Source organism: Melanotaenia boesemani, chromosome 7 (genome assembly GCF_017639745.1).
Source record: "Melanotaenia boesemani isolate fMelBoe1 chromosome 7, fMelBoe1.pri, whole genome shotgun sequence".
NCBI lineage: Eukaryota > Metazoa > Chordata > Actinopteri > Atheriniformes > Melanotaeniidae > Melanotaenia > Melanotaenia boesemani.
The window spans coordinates 12,378,901-12,400,483 of NC_055688.1; the positions used below are offsets into that span (position 1 = coordinate 12,378,901).

Below are 21,583 nucleotides of genomic sequence, written 5' to 3' on the forward strand. Positions count from 1 at the left end.
GGCAGCTATCTTTAATGTTTTCCACTGGTTGATAATGGACTCCTAAATAGCTTGTAAATGGTCTCATAAACCTCAGACTGACAGGCTGCAACAGTTGCTTTTCTAAGGTCATTGTTGATGTGTTTCCTTCTTGGCACTGCGTTGAATGTTGAAGAGCAGCAAACTGACAAAACATCTGCTTTAATAGACATGCTCACACTGATTATGCATTTCATTATCAACTCCTATTACTATTTACTCATTTAAAGCCATAGAAGCAGTAAGGGTGGACTAAGTTTATTGCACAAAGCCTCAGAAGTAAAAGATTTGCTTTGGTTTTCACAACTATCTACACTATACAGTAGATCTCTAACACATGTACCTCTTTATATTGCCATAACCTAAATCAGTAAACCGCAGGTGGTTGTGGTAGCTTCAATCAGACATGCATCATACATAGTTGCATCGTACTTGAGTTACAGTATAAATAGTACAAAAGATGGGGATTTTTTTAAATGGCCATCTTTATCTTTATTCAGGCAGATGAAGCGAGGAGTAAACAGTTAAAATAGACTCTGCATGACCTTTCAAATGTGCCACTGTGTGCCATTCCTTTTTCCGCTCAGTGTTTATGTTGCACCCTTCCGCCTCATTGCTCCTCATTGGTGATGCTTGAGTCAAGTGTGTTATTTCTCTACTGTAAAACTGTAAAACCCTTGAAGCACTTTTTATTTCAATGAATTATTTTTAGAATGCTACGATCATCATCATCGGCAGAGGAAATGGAAGGTCACACATGTGATTGCATCCGACACCTTTAACATAAAACATGCTCAAAAGGAAAGTTTTGCTAACAGCAAGACTGTGTTTGACTTTCAGCTCACATTTTTTCCAAGTTTCAGCTTTCATAGTGTAGTGGGTTAAATACACAGTGTTCTACTATACATTCTATTAAACATTTTAAAGCACACAAAATTGCTCAGAAAACCTAGATTTTATGTTTATTGATGCAGTTTTAACCATACAGAATGACCTTTCAATAATCAAGAAAGGAACTGGAAACAAAGAAGTTTCCAGAATCCAGATGACTGCAATGACCTCCATAAGTTTAGTGTTTATTTAAAAGGATGGAAGCTAATTAGGCCTAACCAAAAACATTTATGATCTGGAGGCATGCCTGCTTTATCAACTATTCATATCACACAGAAAGTAAAAAAAAAAAAAAAAAAAAAAAATGGGCATTGTCCAAGGAAGCTATGTTGTAGAGGCATACTAGGAAAATAAAACATTCTTGCTCCATAAGACACATTCAACTGTGGAGTTGGAGATGCAATACTTATTAGTTATCTTCCCAGGTCAAGCTGAGTTCTGTCGAGGTGTACAGAAGGTTTACTAATGTCAGGTGAGTCCATCTTTATTTTATTTTAAACTACAAACAGAAAAATTTATTGAACCAACAAAAAATGTATTTAAAATACACTGAAGGACACATTTTTATCAATATTTCATTCCAAGCTATAACTCTATCAGCGCATATGTCTCCCCCTTGTGGTAGAAAACTGGTAACATAGCATTCAAGTAATCATCATGCACTGACAGGGAGGGAAATCATACAACAAATACATTTGTTGTTTAAAAAACAAACAAAACCCAGAAAAAGTTCATTAGTTTCTCTATTTACATAATGTTTTTCAAGTCATAACAGCATAAGATTCTCCTCAGTTTTTAGTCCCACACCTGTGATGACCTCTGCATCAGACTGTAAAACCAAGAAAACCAGATCCAAGGCTTTCCTCCATGCTTCCTGCTTTACACTCAGGTTATCATAGATATTTAATGCAGAGTTTTCTTCTGGTTTTATTGCTGAGAAAACTGCAACTGCTTCTTTTTCATTCTCCAGGACAAGTTGTGAAAACTTGGCTGCAATATCCTCATGGTCATTACAGTTCTGCAGGTGATGGCTCACAACAGTCCTGGCTTTGACTTTTGAGAACCTTCCAGTGTTAACCATTACAGTAGTTATATAATCTATGAAACCTTCTGCCATTAGCTGCAAAATGACATCTCTGTAGAGGTTAGCTGCCATCCCGGTTTTAGTTTGTTGATCAGAGTAGGTGTCCTCTCTGTGACACTTTGCCTGCTTTTGTAGGTGATGAACACAAAGCATTTCTGTCCTTCCAGCACCAGGAAGGACGGCTCCATCTTTCAGTGCGTGGTGTAAACGATAAGCACAGGCCCAGAACTGGTCCTCCAGCACCTGTAGCTTACCATATATGCAGCTTGTGAGAATCACTGTGACCAGCCCAGTGGTCCTGCCAGTGAAAATTCTCACAGCTGTCGAAGACTTTCTCTCAAAGCTGCAAAGGTCCCTCCATATTGCTGCTTGCACCCCGGAGCCAATACAGTGCTCACTCAGTTGTGTGACATAAGTCACAGTAACAGCTTCTGTTGAATTAGCAAACGTCTTCAGAACGGAAGAGTTCACTTTTTCCACCACGAGTATACGATGTCTATAACAGTGATGAATCATGCTCTCGCATGCATGACCGGTGATTAGAATCAGGTCAACTTTCAGGTTCAAAAGGAGTTTCATAACCTTTTCTACCCATTCATCTTCTTTGCTTGAACTTGACACATCTAGCTGGTGCCTCACATGTTGCACATCTGCTGGCCTTTTGAAGCCAAGATGGCGATAAGTGTGTGTTAAATCTCCATTAATAAGTGCAACCTTCAGGGGCTGTTCCTTTAAGTGATGAGCAACTGAAGCCTGTTCATCAGATAAAAGAACAACAAAGCCCTGAACAACAGAAGCATTATCTTCTGGTAAACCAGGAAGCACACAGGTCACCACTTTTGTAATGTCAAACATAGGATAGCTGCTTTCTTGCTGATTATTATCTGACTGGGCTTGAATGGCTTTAACTGCTAATTCCATGACTTTATCACAACCATGACTCAATGCTTCAGCAATGTGTGCAACGTCAGAGAGTTCAGGGGGATGAGGCTGCTGTACCTGGGAGACAATTTCAGACTTGGCTTCACAAAAATGTCTGCTGAGCTTTATTTTTCTCAGTCCACTGATGCCTAGAGTCTTGTGATCAAATTTTACTCTCTCTTGCAAGCTGCAGAACGAAGCACAGGCCTCAGTGCTGGGTGTCTTTGACATCTGACGTCCTAAACCATCAGGTGCTGCACCACGTCTCTCTGGTGGCATTGCAGCAAGATCCTGAATGGAAACAGAGAATTTCCTGCAAACATCCATACATATATCCATCCCCTCAGACATAGCTGAAATTATGTGTGTAATGGAAATCCCTCTATGTATACAATCCAGAGAGGCACGGCTCCATGCTCCTGCAAGAAACAGCAAGCATCCAGATCCTGTGTGGTGGACCTTCTGCTGGGTATGAACAGTCTCATAAACCAACTGACCCACAGCGCAAGTAGGTTCCAAGTTCTGAATGATGCGAAAACACGAGCACACAAGAGCCGACTCCCCACTCGTGTCATCGTGGATAAACTTGTACTTTTTATTGGGGCCCAGAGACGAATGTGACATACCTGCCAGAGCTGAAAGTTTCTGCAGTCCAACATGTTGTTGACTGTTTATTATTGCACTTCCCAGCATTGCTTGAGTTGCCTGAATAGTAAAAACAAACAAAAACTTATGGTCTGTTTGCTTTAAAGTGAAATGAAATGAAATCAAGTTAAATTTATTTATAAAGCAATTTAAAAACAACCTCAGCTGACCAAAGTGCTGTACAAAGCAAAAGCAGATAACATGTCTGTGCGATTTCTATAACTATTGTGTTCATGAGGAAAACTGATTATAACTATTAGGATAAAATGTGACAGTAACAAGCAGCAAAGACCATTACTAATAGTCACTCGCAGCTCATAATTAACTTTGAGGTAACTTTACTCTATTAGTTTTATTTAACTTCACTGAATATTTCTACAGAGGAGCAAAAATTTATGAATGATTTAAAAGTATTTCAATAACATTTATACAACACAAGAAAGTAGGAAGAATGAGCCAGAAGAAAGAAATCAACACGAAATCTGGTGGTATTTAGCAGATGCGAATTGGACCTGTACACTTCATTAGCAGTAGCATCCAAGCTAACGCGTACAAGGTAAATGTACTTCTAAATCCAGCAAGTTTATTGCGACAAAACAGTTACTCGTTCATATTCTGCAAGAATTGTCAAAATGCACGTTTATTATTATCTATCCGCAAATGATATAATGTTACCTTTAATTAATGTACGTTTTGATGGTCGGCTTGCATACTGTTTCCCATATGTATCGGATCAAAATATTTGCCACAGCGCATGCGTTGTCTGCTATAGTTGCTTGGCGACAAGAAACAGTTTCAACGATTGGCGGATGCTCTTATAACCCGCCTTTGTCATTTTGTGATTGGATAAAATCTTTACGTCTTAGATTTACGTGGTTTCTCATTGGCTATATACTATGTCAGTTGACAAAAGAAAAAAAATACAACGGCGCTACCTGTTTTGTTGACATATAATTATCAAACACAACATTGAAGATTTCCTGCCTGAATCATCTTCTCAAATGGTATAACTCTGTAAAAAAAGATATCGAGTCTGAAATATATGTTGCGTAAACTATGCAAGATGTTAAGTGACTTTTTTGTGAAAACTTTTGTCTTGTGGAGCTGCATGAAATTGTATGCTAGCTAGCACGATGATAGCAGTTGGAAAGGGCATACAATGCAACGTGGTTCAAAATACCTTTGGCAATTAGCTAAAGAACTTAAAGTTATTATTTTTTTATATTTCACTCTTTTAGGCTTCGAATTACCGAAAATCAGCTTCCTCTGCGAACCAAAAGAAAAAGACAAACTCCAAACTTGAACTGACCGAAGAGCAAAAGCAAGAAATTAAGGAGGCGTTTGATCTTTTTGACACTGATGGAACTGGAGCCATAGACGTTAAGGAGCTAAAGGTTGGTTCCGTTGACTTTCACTGGGTTAAATACTACGCGTGGGCAGATTAACAATTGTTATTCGGTCTTATTTCTCCTGCCTCTTACCTTTGCCGCAGGTTGCCATGAGAGCTCTTGGCTTTGAACCAAAGAAGGAAGAAATAAAGAAGATGGTTGCAGACATTGTTAAAGAAGGATCTGGAACAATTGATTTTAATGACTTTCTCAGTATAATGACAGTTAAAATGGTGAGTATTAAAGAGTAAGAGAAAAAAAATATCCCATGTGTTGAAAATTTGACCATCAGGTGCAATAAAACATACAATGTTAAGTTAAATTCATGAAAAAAATAATTCAAAGATTAACACACATATTTATATATAACGATTTTATTTTAGCGAAACAGTTAAACTAGTTTTTAACACTGTATCCACATGAATGTTGTGTTAGATCAGCCATAGATAAAGCAGTGAGTTTTTGGTATTTGGCCTATAAGGAGGTTCATGAACATTTGACAAAAATGTTAATTATTCCCAGCAAAACATCACCGCAGAAGACAACTGAACACAGCACAAAATGTGAAAAGACAGACCTCTTAGTTTAATGCAGCATAGCTCATAACAATTACAAAGAAACATAATATCCTTCCATCCATTATCTATACCACTTTGTCCAATGAAGGGTCACGGGGAAGCTGGAGCCTAACCCAGCATTTTAGCAGGTGAGAGGCAGGTACACCCTGGACAGGTCACTAGTCCATAGCAGGGCCAACTATTCACACTCAGTCTGAGGGAGAATTTAGAGTGATCAATTAACCTAACATGCATGTCTTTGGACGGTGGGAGGAAGCTGGTGTACCTGGAAAGAACCCACGCATACACAGGGAGAACATGCAAACTCCACCCAGAGACCAGCGACCATCTAGCTGTGAGGCTGCGGTGCTAACCACCACACCACTGTGCAGCCCAGAAACATAACAGTTTTAATGAAAATGCCACTCTGCCGTATCAGTGTCATATTCCCTGCAAATATACATGTGGATATATTTTATCATGTAAATGCACTTTATATTTTTTAGTTGAGCCGTTCCTTGAATTCTTAACAGGAAAGAAAAAATAATTTGTATCTCTTACTTAATTATCAGTTATCTAATTTTGAACAAAGAAAATGAGTTTTCTGTATTTTGATCTCTCTGTAATACTCGCAGTAACCCTGTTCCCCTGTTTTTGTTTATGTTAACAGAATGAAAAAGACTCCAAGGAGGAAATATTGAAGGCTTTCCGTCTGTTTGATGATGACGGCACAGGGAAAATCTCATTTAAAAATCTGAAGAGAGTTGCCAAGGAGCTGGGGGAAAACCTCACAGACGAGGAGCTGCAGGTAGTGTAGAATTTAACTCTTTTGGCGATACATTTTATATGGTGTTTACATTACTATGACCTTGTGTTCATACTGTAGATTCAGTGGTGCATTCAAGCACAGTCATCAATCTACAAATCCTTTTAATACAGACTCTTTATCTCATTCCCCAGCTCACACACACAAAGCATTCTTCCACTAAACACCTCTCTCTGCATGCTAGTCCATCAAAGCAGTTGAGGACAGACATGAAGAGAGTTTTTATATTTTTATTTAACTTGATTATTCATGTGAGGTGAACATTACATTTGATAGTTGCAAAGTAGAAATTTAACTGTAGGATTAAGTTGCCATACCCCTCAAGACATGCAGGTAACAAGGATACAACCTTGATGTGTCTTTGCTAATAATATCTCCAACAAGCCTCCTCGCTCCTTTGTTCTTTCTCCTTGTGGTATATTTTTAGAATATTTTGTTGTAAATAATTTCTAGGCTGCAAGCAGAAGGATAGAGGAGTGGAGGAGGCTAAAATGAAAGAAATCTGATGAGTCTAGATTCTTAATTCTCGAGATTCTCCCCCATATCACAGACTATTGATAAAGCAGCAAATGTTAATACCCAACTTGTAGCTAGTTTACACAAAGGTAGTTACATAAAGACGTCAATGCAATTTGCATGTCAAAGTTGTGAAGCTTTCAAGAATGATTTCTTTAGAAGAAAATTAAAAATCCCCTTTTTCTTTTACAAGAAATGGAAGGAAGGAAACAAACAGATATAAAAAGATTTAAAGAGAAAACAAAAAAAAGAGACCAAAGTAGGGCTGGGCGATAAAGCCTATACCTGATATCCTGATATTTTCATCCCAATACGCAATATATTTTGATGTTTTGAAACCTGCTCTTAAACACTGCAAATGTTTAATTCAACATTATCATGCATAAAAAGACACCAGTAGGATTTAAGAAAACAATCGTGAATTTAATTTCATTGGGATTTTTCACTTTCAACAAACTTTATTTTGAACCAGAGACCCGCTCTCATAAACTTAATAAAAACCAGTGTTTCTCAGACCATTCTGTTAGGGGGGCACCCAAAACAACCCCTGCCACCCCTAGAATTATATAAAATGAAAGTTTATTTTATTTTATATAATTACTTAATTGATTAGATATTTTTTTCACTCAATTATTTTATATTAAAATATTATCTTATTATTTAGGGTTTTTATATTTTGCACCAGATCACAACAGAAGTAATCTATGGTCCCCTTTTCTCTAGAAGAGGTTTATATTTTGTCCTTTTATTATAAAAACTAAACAGCCAGATCTTTTTTTTTTTTTTAATCTTATTCTCATGTTGACATGTAATTACGTCACGTCATGTCTCTACATGCTGCGTGGATACACACAGGTGAGCTACACTCCCACCAGCAGACAGAGCGCATGTTAGAAATTGCTGCGCCTAAATCAGACAGAAATATCTGCTTTGATAATAATGTCTGATCAAAAGAGCAGCTGGAAGAGAAGCAGGTGGAGGAGTTTCCTGCTCTGGTAAACTAAGAACTTCATGTCCATCGGGAAACACACAGCTGAACAATCAGTCTCCTCGTCATCGTCGTCATTTCTGAGGCGGATTACCGGTTGAAATGGATGTCTCGCATTTAGCTTCTATCTCCTAAAACGCTCGTAAAATAGCTGTCTAGCTACCTGCATATACCCTGTGTCTCCATGCTTTTTCCTGTCTCCCCTGAAAAAACAACACGCATGTGCACAGGAGAGTTTTCTGTCTGTTTGCCAACATGACAGAGCGTCACGTAGAAAAACCAACGTAGACGGTTTATGAGGCTGCTGTGATCATTTATACTCCATGTTTGAATTGTAGCCATTATTTATATGATATGTAAAATGTCTCGGGATACATCGAGTATACTCAATATACCTCCAACCCTAGACCAAAGTTATGTTATAAAGTACCATCCAGCATCAACAAACACAAAACACCCCGTGTGGATATAACTTCACCATTTAAAAAAAAATAATAATAATAATCTCACCTGTTTCAAGTAAACAGTTAATCATCTACCAGAATGACACAGACTGAGCAAATTATTAAACTTAATAGTCATTTCACATGTTTCTTGATGTGAAACTGATGGTTTCAGTTTTCTCGTCTGTTATACTCAGTTTATTTCTGACTGTAGAGTTTTATAATCACATCATGTGTTCTGTCCTTTTCAGGAAATGATTGATGAGGCCGACCAAGACGGGGACGGTGAAGTCAGTGAGCAGGAGTTCCTACGGATAATGAAGAAGACCAACCTTTATTAAACCAGCTGAGTGTGCTACAGTCCAAACTCGAGGCATTTTTATACACTTTAGATCTTTTTTTGGACTGTTTTTATTCATTAGCTTGCTTTTTTTTATGTAGGCAGAAAGCTTTTCTTTGTAAATAAATGTTTTCATATACTGTATCTTCGCACAGAATGTTTCTACGAGACAAATAAATATATTTCATCATAGCTGATTTGTCTGTAGCTATCTTCTCGTTGGCCTTTACATTTTAATTTTGCAGGGTTAACTTGGTAAAATTCAAGTGTGGCATTGCTCTCCTGAAGTAATCTCTCCTTGTGTGGGCTGGGCTGTTAAAGAAACAGAAAGGGTATAATATTTTACCTAATTTTAGTGCAGCACATACACTGTAGTGCATTCTGCAAAGCACAACAAGCTTATAATGGTCAGACAGACATGAGTAAGTTGATGTTGACTAAAAAGAATCCTATTACTGTAAACAGAAATGAAAAGTGTGAATTTGAGATGAGTAACTCAGTAAAAGTCACTCTCACTTTATGTTTTGAGTTACTAAACATGTGTTGTCTGTAGGAGATCCAGCACAGACTTTTCATATCTACATGTTTTGATCATCTTATAGGAAAGATGCCCCTGCTGATTAATTGTAACATGCAGCGGAAGTTTGCTTTTATCCAAAACACCGAACCTTGTTAAAATAAACAGGATATGTAATGACGTGTTTTTCCGAGCCGTCAGATGGCTGCCTATTATTTTGAGGATGCTTGCAACTGATTGTGAAAGTTATGATAACCTGTTCTAGACAGCGAGGTAACCTGAGGTGGAAAATATGAAAAGTTTTCTCCCAAGATGAGATATCCACCTTTTGAAAAAGCATTCCACATAACAATTCAGACAGCTACACATAGCTACGTGTATATTTTATTTATTCTCTTTTCTTTTAGCATGTCTGACTGACAAATTGATGGGTACAGCTTTTGCTTTGGTTTGGGTCGTGATATTGACTGTGCCTGATTTAATTACCAGAATATGGTTCTTTTCATGTTGTTAAGTTGTTGAGGTGAAACTTGGAATTGCAACAGATGAGCAAAATCAAAAGGCCAGTATTTCAAAGGCTTGATTCATGTAACCCCCAATGACTCAAATCCATCCACCTTCTCACAGTTCAAAGTACAGTGTTCAGCAGGTGAGAGCTGAAACAGCTCGCTTTGAGGAGACAGCAAGGCTATAGCCATGCTGTTCTGTGTTACAAATCTGCTGTAAAAAGGCATAGATGTGGTTGAGGTGCTGTCAGGATCGTGTCAAAGCAAAACTTGGGGATCTAGCCTCTGGCTCAACACGTTTGCCAATCAGAAGGCAGACAAAAACGAACCACCTCTGGCAAATTGAGAGAAATTGAGTGTTTTTTGTAGCCGTTTCCTCAGTATCCAGCTGAGTTCTTCGTTCTTCAGTGTGGTTTGTGACTGAACTCTACATTCATACACAAACATGTAAAAAGTGCCCTGGCTGTTGCCATGTGAACAAAGGAATTAAGAGCACATATTTTGATGCAAGCAACAGAGACGGCAGCGTACAATCTGGCAACCTTTATCCTCTCCAGAAATCAACGCCATAGTGGGATTACCTGAAAATCTGCACTTTGGAAGGCGTCTTTCTGAAAGTTCATTTTCAGTTCCCCAAAACTGTTGATATGTGGACGAAAGGCACAAACTCACAGCAAAATCTGTGTTCAGCAAAACACGTACGGAGACAACCTAAGCATCAATCAACTTTAGTAAATTATTATATTTGGCAACCGTGTGAGGCTCACCAGATAATTAGAAATCTCAGTTTAACTGTTGCACAAAGATAATGAGCTCATGAATGTTAAAAGGGTAAGTTGCTATCAATGAAGAGCTAATTAACATATTTTGCAGGTAATAAACCTTGAAAATTGCCTTAATGTGCTCAAGCATGCACAAAAAAAAAAAAAAAGAAAGAAAAAGCCTGATTCTAGGAGGGGATTTCTCAGGGAAAATTTATCCATTAATACAAAAGATAAAAAAAAAAATGACTGTTATAGGTTTTGCTTCTTTGCTCCTCAGCTGTGCTCTCCTCATTTTACCCATTTTTCTCGGTATTACCATGGATACAAAGGTCAGTTTGTCCAGGACTGAAATGTCTATATTCGTAAGATTGTCAATTTGACTTTGCATTAAACAAAAACCAAACTGTAAACTGGTCTAACACCACAAAATACTTTTAATGCCCCTCTACAGCAATGATACGTTTTGTACAATCTGGCTCAGAATTAAAACATGTTTTTATGTCAAAAGCTGTGAGACATGATGATCATCACAGATCATGGAGCAACCTACTTTAGAAGAGTGGGTGTAGTTCTAGCAGTGGATGTTTGATTTTAGAACAAAACTTTCCAATTGGAGTTGATGTTTTTTTGTAAACTGGCAGTTTCATGGCCTTTAATATCCCCGCAGCCCCTCAGCTGAGTGTTATTCCCCTACTGTTGTGGTTTCACTGCATTCACATCACACAGCTTGTTCAGTACTCCCACTGCTCCGCTACTTGCTTTTACTTTTCCCATAAAATGGTGAATTTCCAAAACAACTAAGCGCTGCAAGTCTGGCCGTTGCTGGTAAAAGGACGGTTAGATTATTAACTCTTAAATGTCAAGGATGTGTCATAATTATGTAGGCAACCTATTTTCACAAGCCCCCTTTGAGTAAGATAAGTTCAAGACAAACACATAACTGTCATTGCACTTCGAAGAAGCAAAGAACAGCTGCAGCAATGGTACGTTTGCTCTTTTAATCTTTACATTTGTATGTAAACTATTACATTTTAGCTATAAGTCTACAAATTGGGCAGCAATAACTTTAAAACTCCTTTTAAGTCTGGTTTTGTAATCTGTATTTGGTCACTGAAGATGCAGTGCAGGTCTTCCATTTCTATCTTTGTTTAAGTTTTATTTAAACTTTTTTTTGTCCCTTATCTTATTAATACAGAAGAAACTTTATTAACACTTTCAAGAGTGAGGGATAAACACTCCCACTCTTGCTACACACCTGACTTACTCAAGTGCCACACATTTTGGCCCCTAACCTGTTGAGGGACGATTCGTTTATAACCAATCACCTCGGTTAAAGGCTTGGAGCAGATCAGGTGTGTGCAACTGTGAGGGGGAGAGGGAAAAAAATTTGTTATTCACCAATGCTTACGGTAAACCAACGTGCATCACCAGTGTTCGAAGTAAAAGACTCTCTTAGAGATACAGATTTAGAAAATAACTTAAATCAGCTGGTAACTTAAAAAAAAAAAAAAAAAAAACTAAAATAAACACCTCTCAGAATAATATGCATTAATGATCAGTGCTTTGTGTTGACATGACCTTCCTCTTGGGTTAGCTTTCTGTTACTAACTCTATGGGTCTTGGGTGTTATGGGTCAGTTTTTACCTGGTTAGACTTCCTTATTCGTGAAAATATTTATTTTAATGTTTTTGGTGTGGGCATCCAGGACAAACAAATAAAAGGTTGTTGTTACGTGTCTCTTACTGAGGTTCTTCTTAATATCATTAACTATAGTAACATCTCTGGTGTTACAGGTCATTATGAACCTATATACATTTGCTTCAAGAAAAAGGCCAAAAAGTGGGTTTTTCAGCACTTTTTTCTTCAGTTTCAAAGCATGGATGACTCTTTTTTTTACTGAGGTTGGCTTAAATAGCTCAAAACATGTCTTGATGTAACTGACTCTTGTAAAGGCAAACCTTGTAATTCCAGGGGTCATTACAAATCTGTTGGAGGTGCTGATCTCCAACAGATTTTACATTCTTTGGATTTTAATCTTTCTGGGTGTAGCAACTTCAATAACAGTGAATCATACTCACCATATGTGTCTTCTGGATGATACTCCATGTTGTCTTCCTTCTCAGAAAGTCATTCATCTGTTTAGCATTTTTGCTTATTTCACCCAAAAATATCCTGAACTTGTCTCAGTGAAAATGTTCTTCTCCTTTTTGCATGCTGCACTCTGCAAGTCACCATCCATACTGACCGCTGGACGTGACCAGCTTTGTTAATTTTGTTTTTGTTTACAGGAAAACAATGTAAAAAGAGAATCCTCTAAAGCTCAAATGATTGAGAGAGGAGCAGGCTGTCACGGTGTTGGATGACAGTTTACTTATGATGTTAGTTTTGGCTCTAATTGTTGCTTTATAATCTTATTTTTACAACTGGGTCAAAACCAAACCTAACAACCCAAAAATTAATATTTCAACAAGAGTGTTTTATAAATGAGACCTTTTTTTTTATTATTTTTTATGATATAGAGGTTTCAGACAAAGTCAAAAAGCCTCTGTACAACAGACATATTTATGTGGTTCTTTTACTCATTTAAAACCGAAAAACGGGCCGGTGCCAACCCTAACACAAGGAAGGTTAAACACAAATTAAATCTAATGAAGTCTAATCTAACTCTTCAGTAAATTACAGTGTGCTTAGTTTTGGTTTTGATATCGCACTTGCAGAATACCACACAACTTAATGCTTATTTTCACTGTTAGGGTAGCTGTAGCTCAGGAGATAGAGAACTCATTTATAAATCATAAGATCACTGATTTCATCCCCAACTTTGAAGTATCCTTGGGCACTGAATCATACATGTTTAGCTTCTTTAGATAAAAGTATCTGCTAAACAAATGTAAGATTATGGCTCCTGTTTTCTGTTATTAATTTGCCTGCACAGAGCTGCAAAGCATTCAGACAGGTCTGTATTTTCACTTGCTACATGTGAAACCTGCAGCGACAGGATTTCCAGAAAATTTTCATGACTCTAATTTATTTTGACAATCTTACAGAAAAACTGTGGGTGCAGTCGCATGTATGGGGTCAGATCATTGTGATAAGTCACAAGCAAAAGAGTTGTAAACAAATCATGACTGTAATGTGATTTAGTCACACATTGAAGTTGTGCTTGGAATGATTAAATCATTATAAAGTCATGGGGAAAATACTCTTCTTTTAATTCCTACAATATTTTTTTTAAACAGTATTAACTCCAAGAACACTTTCAGGCTGGACAATAGTGCAGTTCATGAACCTCTAAAATTGAAAAGATCCAGTTTAAATTCTGCAGCATCCTGCTTCCAATACATCAGGTTGCTATTCATTTAACTCAAATCAAACTTTATTTATAAAGCACTTTTAACATATAAGAACAGCGCAAAGTGCTTTACATGATAAAAACTGATTAAATAATAATAAAAAAAAATACAAGTACACCCAAAGTTTATTATAAACAAATTGAAGCACACACACTTAATCATATTCTCTCACACAAGCTAAACGGACATGGAGTCCCACCCCTTGACCCTACTCTAAAATAAACTGTCTCTAACCAAAAAATAAGAGTTTAAACAAACATATGTCTTTGCACCAGGTGAGGGAAATAAATTATTTTAATCAACCGAATATAAGATGTTTTTTTTTTATTTAAAGACAATGATTTATTGGTTTAAAACATGTCTGTGAACAAAAAAAGAAAAAAAAAGCAGTCATTGCAGACAAGCTATGTCATCCCTTCTGTCATATGGGTGAAAAGGGCCAAAAGAGGCAATCCCCCACCCACGCCTTCTTTGCATTCTTCCTGTACACTTACGGTAATATCAAGCATTCATCTTTCTCAGTGACAGAGAACTGCAATTATTTGTCCTTGTGTCTGTGTAAATAGTTGTAAAATAGCAAAGGATTTGACATTTTTGCACATTAAAACAGCTTGTTGTTCAAAACGTAGAGAATTGCTTGCAAAATGGGAACGTGTGCGCTCATGCAACCACTCACTCCGCAACCTGGAAATGCAAAATGTTGACAAAGGGGAGACCGCAGTGTAGGAAGTCATACTACAGCAAGTGGGAGTAGGAAGTAAACTACATAATAAAAATTAAGTAGGTAACAGCTTTAAATATAACCCTCTATAATCTAATGTTAAAGAGTTCATGCATCTTCACCTTTACTGTAGGAAAAGAGAAAATCATATTGTATATTATAGTATGAAAAATCATACTATATATTATTTCTTCACACAGAAAAACACACACAAACACAACTCATAATTGGACAAATTTGACAAAATGATACAATTTGATTTGTTTTAGACAGATTTTATTTGGCAGAGAAAATGCAAGAAGGTAAACAAATGGCAGATAAATCAGATCAAAATCAAAAATCTGTAATTACAGTATGACACAATGACATCAAGTCAAAACAAGACAAACAAAATTATGATACCGATGAGCAACAAATGTGGCTGAGAAATCTGCAACGATAGCAGAGGCTGCGTAATAGTGAGATTTAGTATAAAGGAAAACAAAGACAGAGAAAAATAAAAGACATAAACAAGAAAAAGGAACAAAGAAACTCACTTTGTTTAGATATGTCCGAAAGTTTTCAAAGTAGCATAAGAAAGGCGAAGAAATTAAATTTCTGGCAGTAACACATGTTAATACTGGTGAGGACAATAACAGGAATTCTTATATTTCTCAGTTTTATGACTCAGAAGTCTGGATCTCATTCACACGTGAACAAAATTGTTGGTACCCTTCGGTTAATGAAAGAAAAACTCACAATGGTCACAGAAATACCTTAAATCTGACAAAAGTAATAATAAATAAAAATTCTATTAAATTTAACCAATGAAAGTCAGACATTGCTTTTCAACCATGCTTCAACGGAATTATTTAAAAAAAAAATAAACTCATGAAACAGGCCTGGACAAAAATGATGGTATCCCTAGAAAAGACTGAAAATAATGTGACCAAAGGGACATGTTAATCCAAGGTGTGTCCACTAATTAGCATCACAGGCGTCTACAATCTTGTAATCAGTCAGTGGGCCTGTATATAGGTCTACAGGTAGTCGTTGTGTGTACCACACTCAACATGGACCAGAGCAAAGGAAAGAGTTGTCTCAGGAGATTAGAAAGAAAATTATAGACAAGCATGTTAAAGGTAAAGGCTATAAGACCGTCTCCAAGCAGCTTGATGTTCCTGTGACTACAGTTGCACATATTATTCAGAAATTTAAGATCCATGGGACTGTAGCCAACCTCCCTGGACGTGGCCGCAGGAGAGAAACTGATGACCAATCAAAGAGACGGATAATACGAACGGTAACAAAAGAGCCCAGAAAAACTTCTAAAGAAATTAAAACAAATAATAAAAAAGCCAGATTGGAATTTGCCAAACTACATGGTCTACAAGCCACAAAGCTTCTGGACAGATTAGATAAAAATGGAACTTTTTGCCAAGGCACATCAGCTCTATATTTACAGACAGAAAAAATGAAGGATATGAAGAAAAGAACACTGTCCCTACTTTGAAACATGGAGGAGGCTCTGTTATGTTCTGGGGCTACTTCACTGCATCTGGCACAGGGTGTCTTGAATCTGTGCAGGTACAATGAAATCTCAAGACTATCGAGGGATTCTAGAGAGAAATGTGCTGGCCCGTGTCAGAAAGCTTGGTCTCACTCGCAGGTCATGGGTCTTATAACAGGACATTGACCCAAAACACAACTAAAAACACTCAAGAATGGCTAAGAGGAAAACATTGGACTATTCTAAAGTGGCCTTCTATGAGCCCTGACCTAAATCCTATTGAGCATTTTTGGAAGGAGCTGAAACATGCCGTCTGGAAAAGGCTCCCTTCAAACCTGAGACAACTGGAGCAGTTTGCTTATGAGGAGTTGGTCAAAAGACCTGCTGAGAGGTGCAGAAGTCTCACTGACAGTTACAGGAATCGTTAGATTGCAGTGATTGCCTCAAAAGGCTGTGCAACTAAATATTAAGTTAAGGGTACCATCATTTTTGTCCAGGCCTGTTTCATGAGGTTATTTTTTTTAAATAAATGTCTGACTTTCATTGGGTAAATTTCATAGAATTTTTATTTATTTTTACTTTTGTCAGATTTAAGTTATTTCTGTGATCATTGTGAGTTTTTCTTTCATTAACCGAAGGGTACCAACAATTTTGTCCACGTGTGTGTACGTGTGTGTGTGTGTGTATGTATATGTATATATATATATATATACATATATATATGTATGTATGTATGTATGTATGTGTAGATATATATGTATATATATGTATGTATGAGTCTGTAATAAAGATTGGTTTGATAAAATGTGCTGCAAACTAATTCTTTAACTTCTAACTTTAAGGTTTTGTTGCAAAGAAAAGGAAAAGGGAAACCAACCCCCAAAATGTGTCAACACAAACTGACATGTGCCCACATTCTCCTGACATAATGTATAAAATTGTGTGCTAGTTTATTATCTGTTAAATAAATCTCAACTGTCACTAAAATGTATATGTCCGATGTCTGCTCTCTGCTTTGAACTGTGAAAGATTCATCACATGCAAATACAAACATCTGCCCGTGTAGGAGCAGAGAAGGTTAGTTTTACTGCACATAAATTTAAAGATCCCTGAAATAGATCAAATATACAGTGGACCCCAGTTCCCCATGAAGCTCAGGGAAAACAGCTTTTAGAAACCTAGAGCAGCACATGATCAAATTATCATCCTCCGCTAGGAAAAACTAAATGGTTTGCTCGTTCATTAGCAAAGTCTTCCAACAAAGCAAGACTGTTACATTCAGCTGTAAAATGCCATCACACTGAAGCAACGAAATCTGTGACAGTGTGTTTTATTCCATTCATTCCACTTTAGTCAAGAGACTTTTCATCTCCTTTCATTTTATCAAGGTTGTATGGGCTATGAGTTGTTGTATGGTTCATTTTTATTGTGGATTTTATGTCCACAAACCAGCTGTGCACCATTTCATTTAGAAACATAAATGCCAAAGCAGTCGGCTCATTCATGAAACCTGTTTCCACTTTACAGGCGGATCATTTTTAATACAACTGACATACTTATTTTCTTTTTTCTTTCTTTTTCAAGAAGCCTTAAAAAAAAAATGGAAAAACCTGGTATAGACTACAAAACAAACTGAGAACAAAACTTTTCAGATAAACCACAAGTTACTGTTTTTAACTGGCATTTTGTCAAAAAACACAACTGTGGCACAAATACATTCAAGGCCTTGTTGAGCCTGTGGTGGCAAAATTGCATCATTAGCAGTTATGGTTTATTCCTGAACAGCAGGTTTTCAAGACAAACTCTAAGAATTTGGTCTGAGTCCGGCACACCCCACGATGACGGCCTCAGTGGTCCCTTGGTTCACACGGCTGATGTTTTAACAGTACGCACACACAGAGTGATCTAACCTAAACACACAGATTTTACTTAAACTTGTTGGGGGTGAGGAAAGGACCACCTCAGCAACACAAATTCTCCAAAAACTGTGGCATGCTTAAATAGCCAAGAGAATGTGTGTTTTAATAGTCTGAACATTTTACATTCATTGATAAAAATGTGTGTGTGTGTGTGTGAGAAATATGGCATATTTTGTGCATATTACGCGCTTTATGTATCTGGTTCTAGATGTGACACTTTGAGGTACAGAAACTGCAAATGACTTCTGCAACCAAGTTTCACCTCACAGTACAACACCAACCCAGCAGCATTAAAAAAAAAAAAAAAAAAAAGAAACCTAATTTTTTAAAGATCAGCATGATTATTCAGAACTTACTTATTTTAATAGATAAGTTTGTTCTTTGTGTTTTGGCTGTTAACAAAAGATATATATAGTGTTACACTTCCTGACCTCCGTGTGACAGCATGTGCTGCTTTTATCGCTGCGTTTAACACTCTGCCTGACCACATAGAGAAACCCTTGTCACGTGTTACCCCAGAACTAAAGCTTCAGTCCGCATCAGAAACACGTCTAAATGGGAATGTTTCACAAAATGTAATGAAAAGTTTCCAAAAAGTTTCAATATGACATTCTTTCACCGTGAATGGCATATCTTTATTTATTTATTTTTAACTGGCGCACCACAAAATATGAGCTGTGGCAGGGCTAAAAGAACAAGAAGTCTGGGGTAGTTAGCAAGCCTCCAAGCTCCCTGTCTGATGGAATCTGATGGCATCAGTCAGAGGAAAGGCCGATCCCAGATGACCCCACAATCCACAAAACCCAACTAATCGCTGTAGGACACCCTCACATGTTCACACCTTATGTGGCCAGAGCTCTTTTGGTGGCTTGAAGTCATTTGTCTGCTATTAACTTTATCTGGGAGTTAGGTGGGTTATAATTTTATGGATTGTCAATGTACATCGGTCAACAACTGGTTTATCATAGTTGAAGAGAGGAATTACTCTAGTAACAGAGAAAGCTACAGGTATGAGGGATATAGAGAGAAAATACTTTTTGAACTTTGGGTTCAAAAAGTCTTAAGTGCATGGTCTAAAAATAAAAAAAAAGAAAGTGGAATGACGGTGAAAACAAAAGTCAGAATGATTACTATAAGTCATAAATGAATGAATATATGATTGTGTAATTAATGTCAGACTGAATTCCTTGTGGGGAATTTGGACTTCTAAACCATAGAGCGGTGCAGAGTAACAACATACACTTCAGCTGCTGAAACAGAAACACAGTCACAGTACTGTGTAATTAGTTATTACAATTTTAACACTTTCATGTCCTACTCTGTGCTAGAACAGTGGTTCCCAGCGTTCATGCAAATACTAAAAAGCCATGGACCCCTGCCCCACCCCATGCTGAAACCATGCTTACTTTTATGCTTTACTTAGTAAAATTCTCACCATAAATACTGTATGCTGGCTGCGCCCTGTCCTTCGATGAAGCCAGTTAAATTAACAACATAAAGCCTTTTTTTGTTGTTTTTTTTTTTTTAAATAGGAACAAATCATCTGCTCTGTGGTGTTTCTCATACACGTTTTATAAATTCTGTTGCAGGAAAAATTGAAGTTACAGGGTAGACTCCATTACTGAAGCGCCACCTGCTCACTGACCACACTAAACCCAAGCATGGATGAAAAATGATTGGATGCACAAGTTGTGGCTTTATATGTGGCTTTAATTAAGTCTTTTTTTTCTTACTAAGGATACATGTGTTAAAATCTAGTATAGCAAACTTTGTTTACCACCATTTATTGACTTTGGGATCTGGTTTAATAGGTTTCCAGGCTCCTAAAACACCAGTTCCATGTAAATCACAATGGCTCTGAATGGTCAAACTCTCGGGGACCCCCTGTGCTCTTTGGGGGACCTTCTCGGGGGTTCCCGGACCCCAGTTTGGACAACGCTGTGCTAGAACCTATCACTGACTTTAATGCACTTTATTAAAAAAATGTTTGTATAAATCTGCCTGAGCTACTGTATTTTTATTAATTGTACTAGGTATGTACTGCCAAACATGAACACGTGTTTATTCACTTCTTTTTACAACTTGGAAATCTTAACAGTGAAATGACATCACAACCACTGCTATTAATTATTATTATTATTATTATATATATGAAAATAAATGTTTCCTTATCTTCTTTCTGTTGGGATGTTAAAGAGTTTAAGTTACTTTGCAAACAGCATTTCTCCTCATTTTGCAAGTTGCAGATTCAGATAGATTCAAGCTCTACTTTTAAGTCTGAGATTTTTCTTTCTTCAAACAGTAACTTGACCAAATGCTTTGATTAAAAAACAACCAACCTAGAAGGACAATGTGTGTGATATCAACGGAGGACAGGTAGATATTTACTACTTAGCATAAAGTAATACATGGGTAAATTACTGTATGAATTTTTTAACACATTTGTGACAACCCTGTATAAAAGACATGTTATTTGAACAGTAGAAATTCAGAAAATCAGAACACAGGCAAACTTCAATTTAGTAAATGCAAAGGCTGCAGATAAATGTTGGAACCATAAATACACACACACACACACACACATACATATATATATATATATATATATATTCCCAAATTTCCCTGAGGGCTCTCTGAAGGAATTAATAAAGTATTTCTATTCTATTCTATATATATATATATATATATATATATATATATATACACATATGTAATTTTTTCTGTTGAAGCTGAGATAATTTTCAATTCGTTTTCATTTTGACAGTGTGCTCATTTTGACAAAGCTGCTTAGTCAGACTTTTAGGTATGCACACATGTACACACACACACACACACACACCACAGGTAGGCTAAGAGGGTTCGCTGCCACAGCAGGAAATTCTTCTGAATTGAAAATTGAAAATCTACCTGAAGACACATTTTCCTTTCTGAATGAGCATCACAGAAGGGACTCCTGACAACACTGGAGTGTGAAGGTGATGTACCTCTCAGACCAATCCAAGTCCCCACCCACCTGTTCCTTTACGCTGACAGAGAGCAGACGTGAGGGGTTTTCTCTTTCAGAATCACTCTCACTTCCTCTCCACCAGTTGCAGAAGATGGATGTGCAGATTGTGTGTGGAGTGAGCGCATGTAGTAAAACTGACGGGGCAAGACAGACTAAAAATGATGAATTTCCAAAGTGTGTTATACATTGCATTTTGGAAAAAATGCTGATTCCTTAAGAAATAAATCAGCAATACTTTCTCAGGGATATCACAGCCAAGTAGCTGTGATATCACCTGAGCTCTTTTCAAAAAAACTTCAAAAATGTGTAACTTAAATCTTTATGAACACAACGTAAAGCTTATTTTTATTAACTTTTTAGTTGATACATTTCCAAGTCATTACCACTGCAATAAGAACTCATCTACAGAGTGAATGTGCCCCTCAATGTAACTGAAAGTGCCCACCACCGACTTTAGGAATGAGCTCAACAACAATTAGAATTTTATTCCTGCAGCACAGATGTAAGAATAATGTAGTCGGGTTATATTTGTCAGCCATAAGAAGCAAAAGGTTTTTGCTCTTTCCACACCTGCTGCAAAGCTGTGTAACAAGCATGCATTTTAAAATCTGTATTCTAAACTTGAGTAATGGTGGTTGAAACTTAAATTGTGGTCTGCAATGCTAGTGCCTGCAGTGCTGTCAAAAGATA

At 37.1% G+C, this 21,583-nt stretch overlaps 2 protein-coding genes across 3 annotated transcripts; one reads left to right on the forward strand and one right to left on the reverse strand.

Moving 5' to 3' along the window:
* Positions 1 to 450: 450 nt before the first annotated feature.
* bbs12 (Bardet-Biedl syndrome 12) lies at positions 451 to 4,289 on the reverse strand. Of its 2 annotated transcripts, XM_041989790.1 has the most exons (3): positions 4,235 to 4,245; positions 3,541 to 3,619; positions 451 to 3,205 (listed from the first exon to the last, which is right to left on the reverse strand). In XM_041989790.1, exons 2-3 carry the CDS (start codon positions 3,571 to 3,573, stop codon positions 1,676 to 1,678), a joined length of 1,563 nt encoding a protein of 520 aa, XP_041845724.1. In that variant the 5' UTR covers positions 3,574 to 3,619; positions 4,235 to 4,245; the 3' UTR covers positions 451 to 1,675. The 2 variants fall into 2 exon arrangements, with proteins under 2 accessions (XP_041845724.1, XP_041845723.1); XM_041989789.1 differs by having other exon boundaries at positions 452 to 3,619; positions 4,235 to 4,289.
* Positions 4,290 to 4,465: 176 nt separating this feature from the next.
* Positions 4,466 to 8,809, forward strand: cetn4 (centrin 4). The gene is made up of 5 exons (XM_041991286.1): positions 4,466 to 4,563; positions 4,798 to 4,953; positions 5,052 to 5,180; positions 6,175 to 6,312; positions 8,529 to 8,809. The coding sequence occupies exons 1-5, from the start codon at positions 4,561 to 4,563 to the stop codon at positions 8,616 to 8,618; spliced, it is 516 nt and encodes a 171-aa protein (XP_041847220.1). The 5' UTR covers positions 4,466 to 4,560; the 3' UTR covers positions 8,619 to 8,809.
* Positions 8,810 to 21,583: the final 12,774 nt, after the last annotated feature.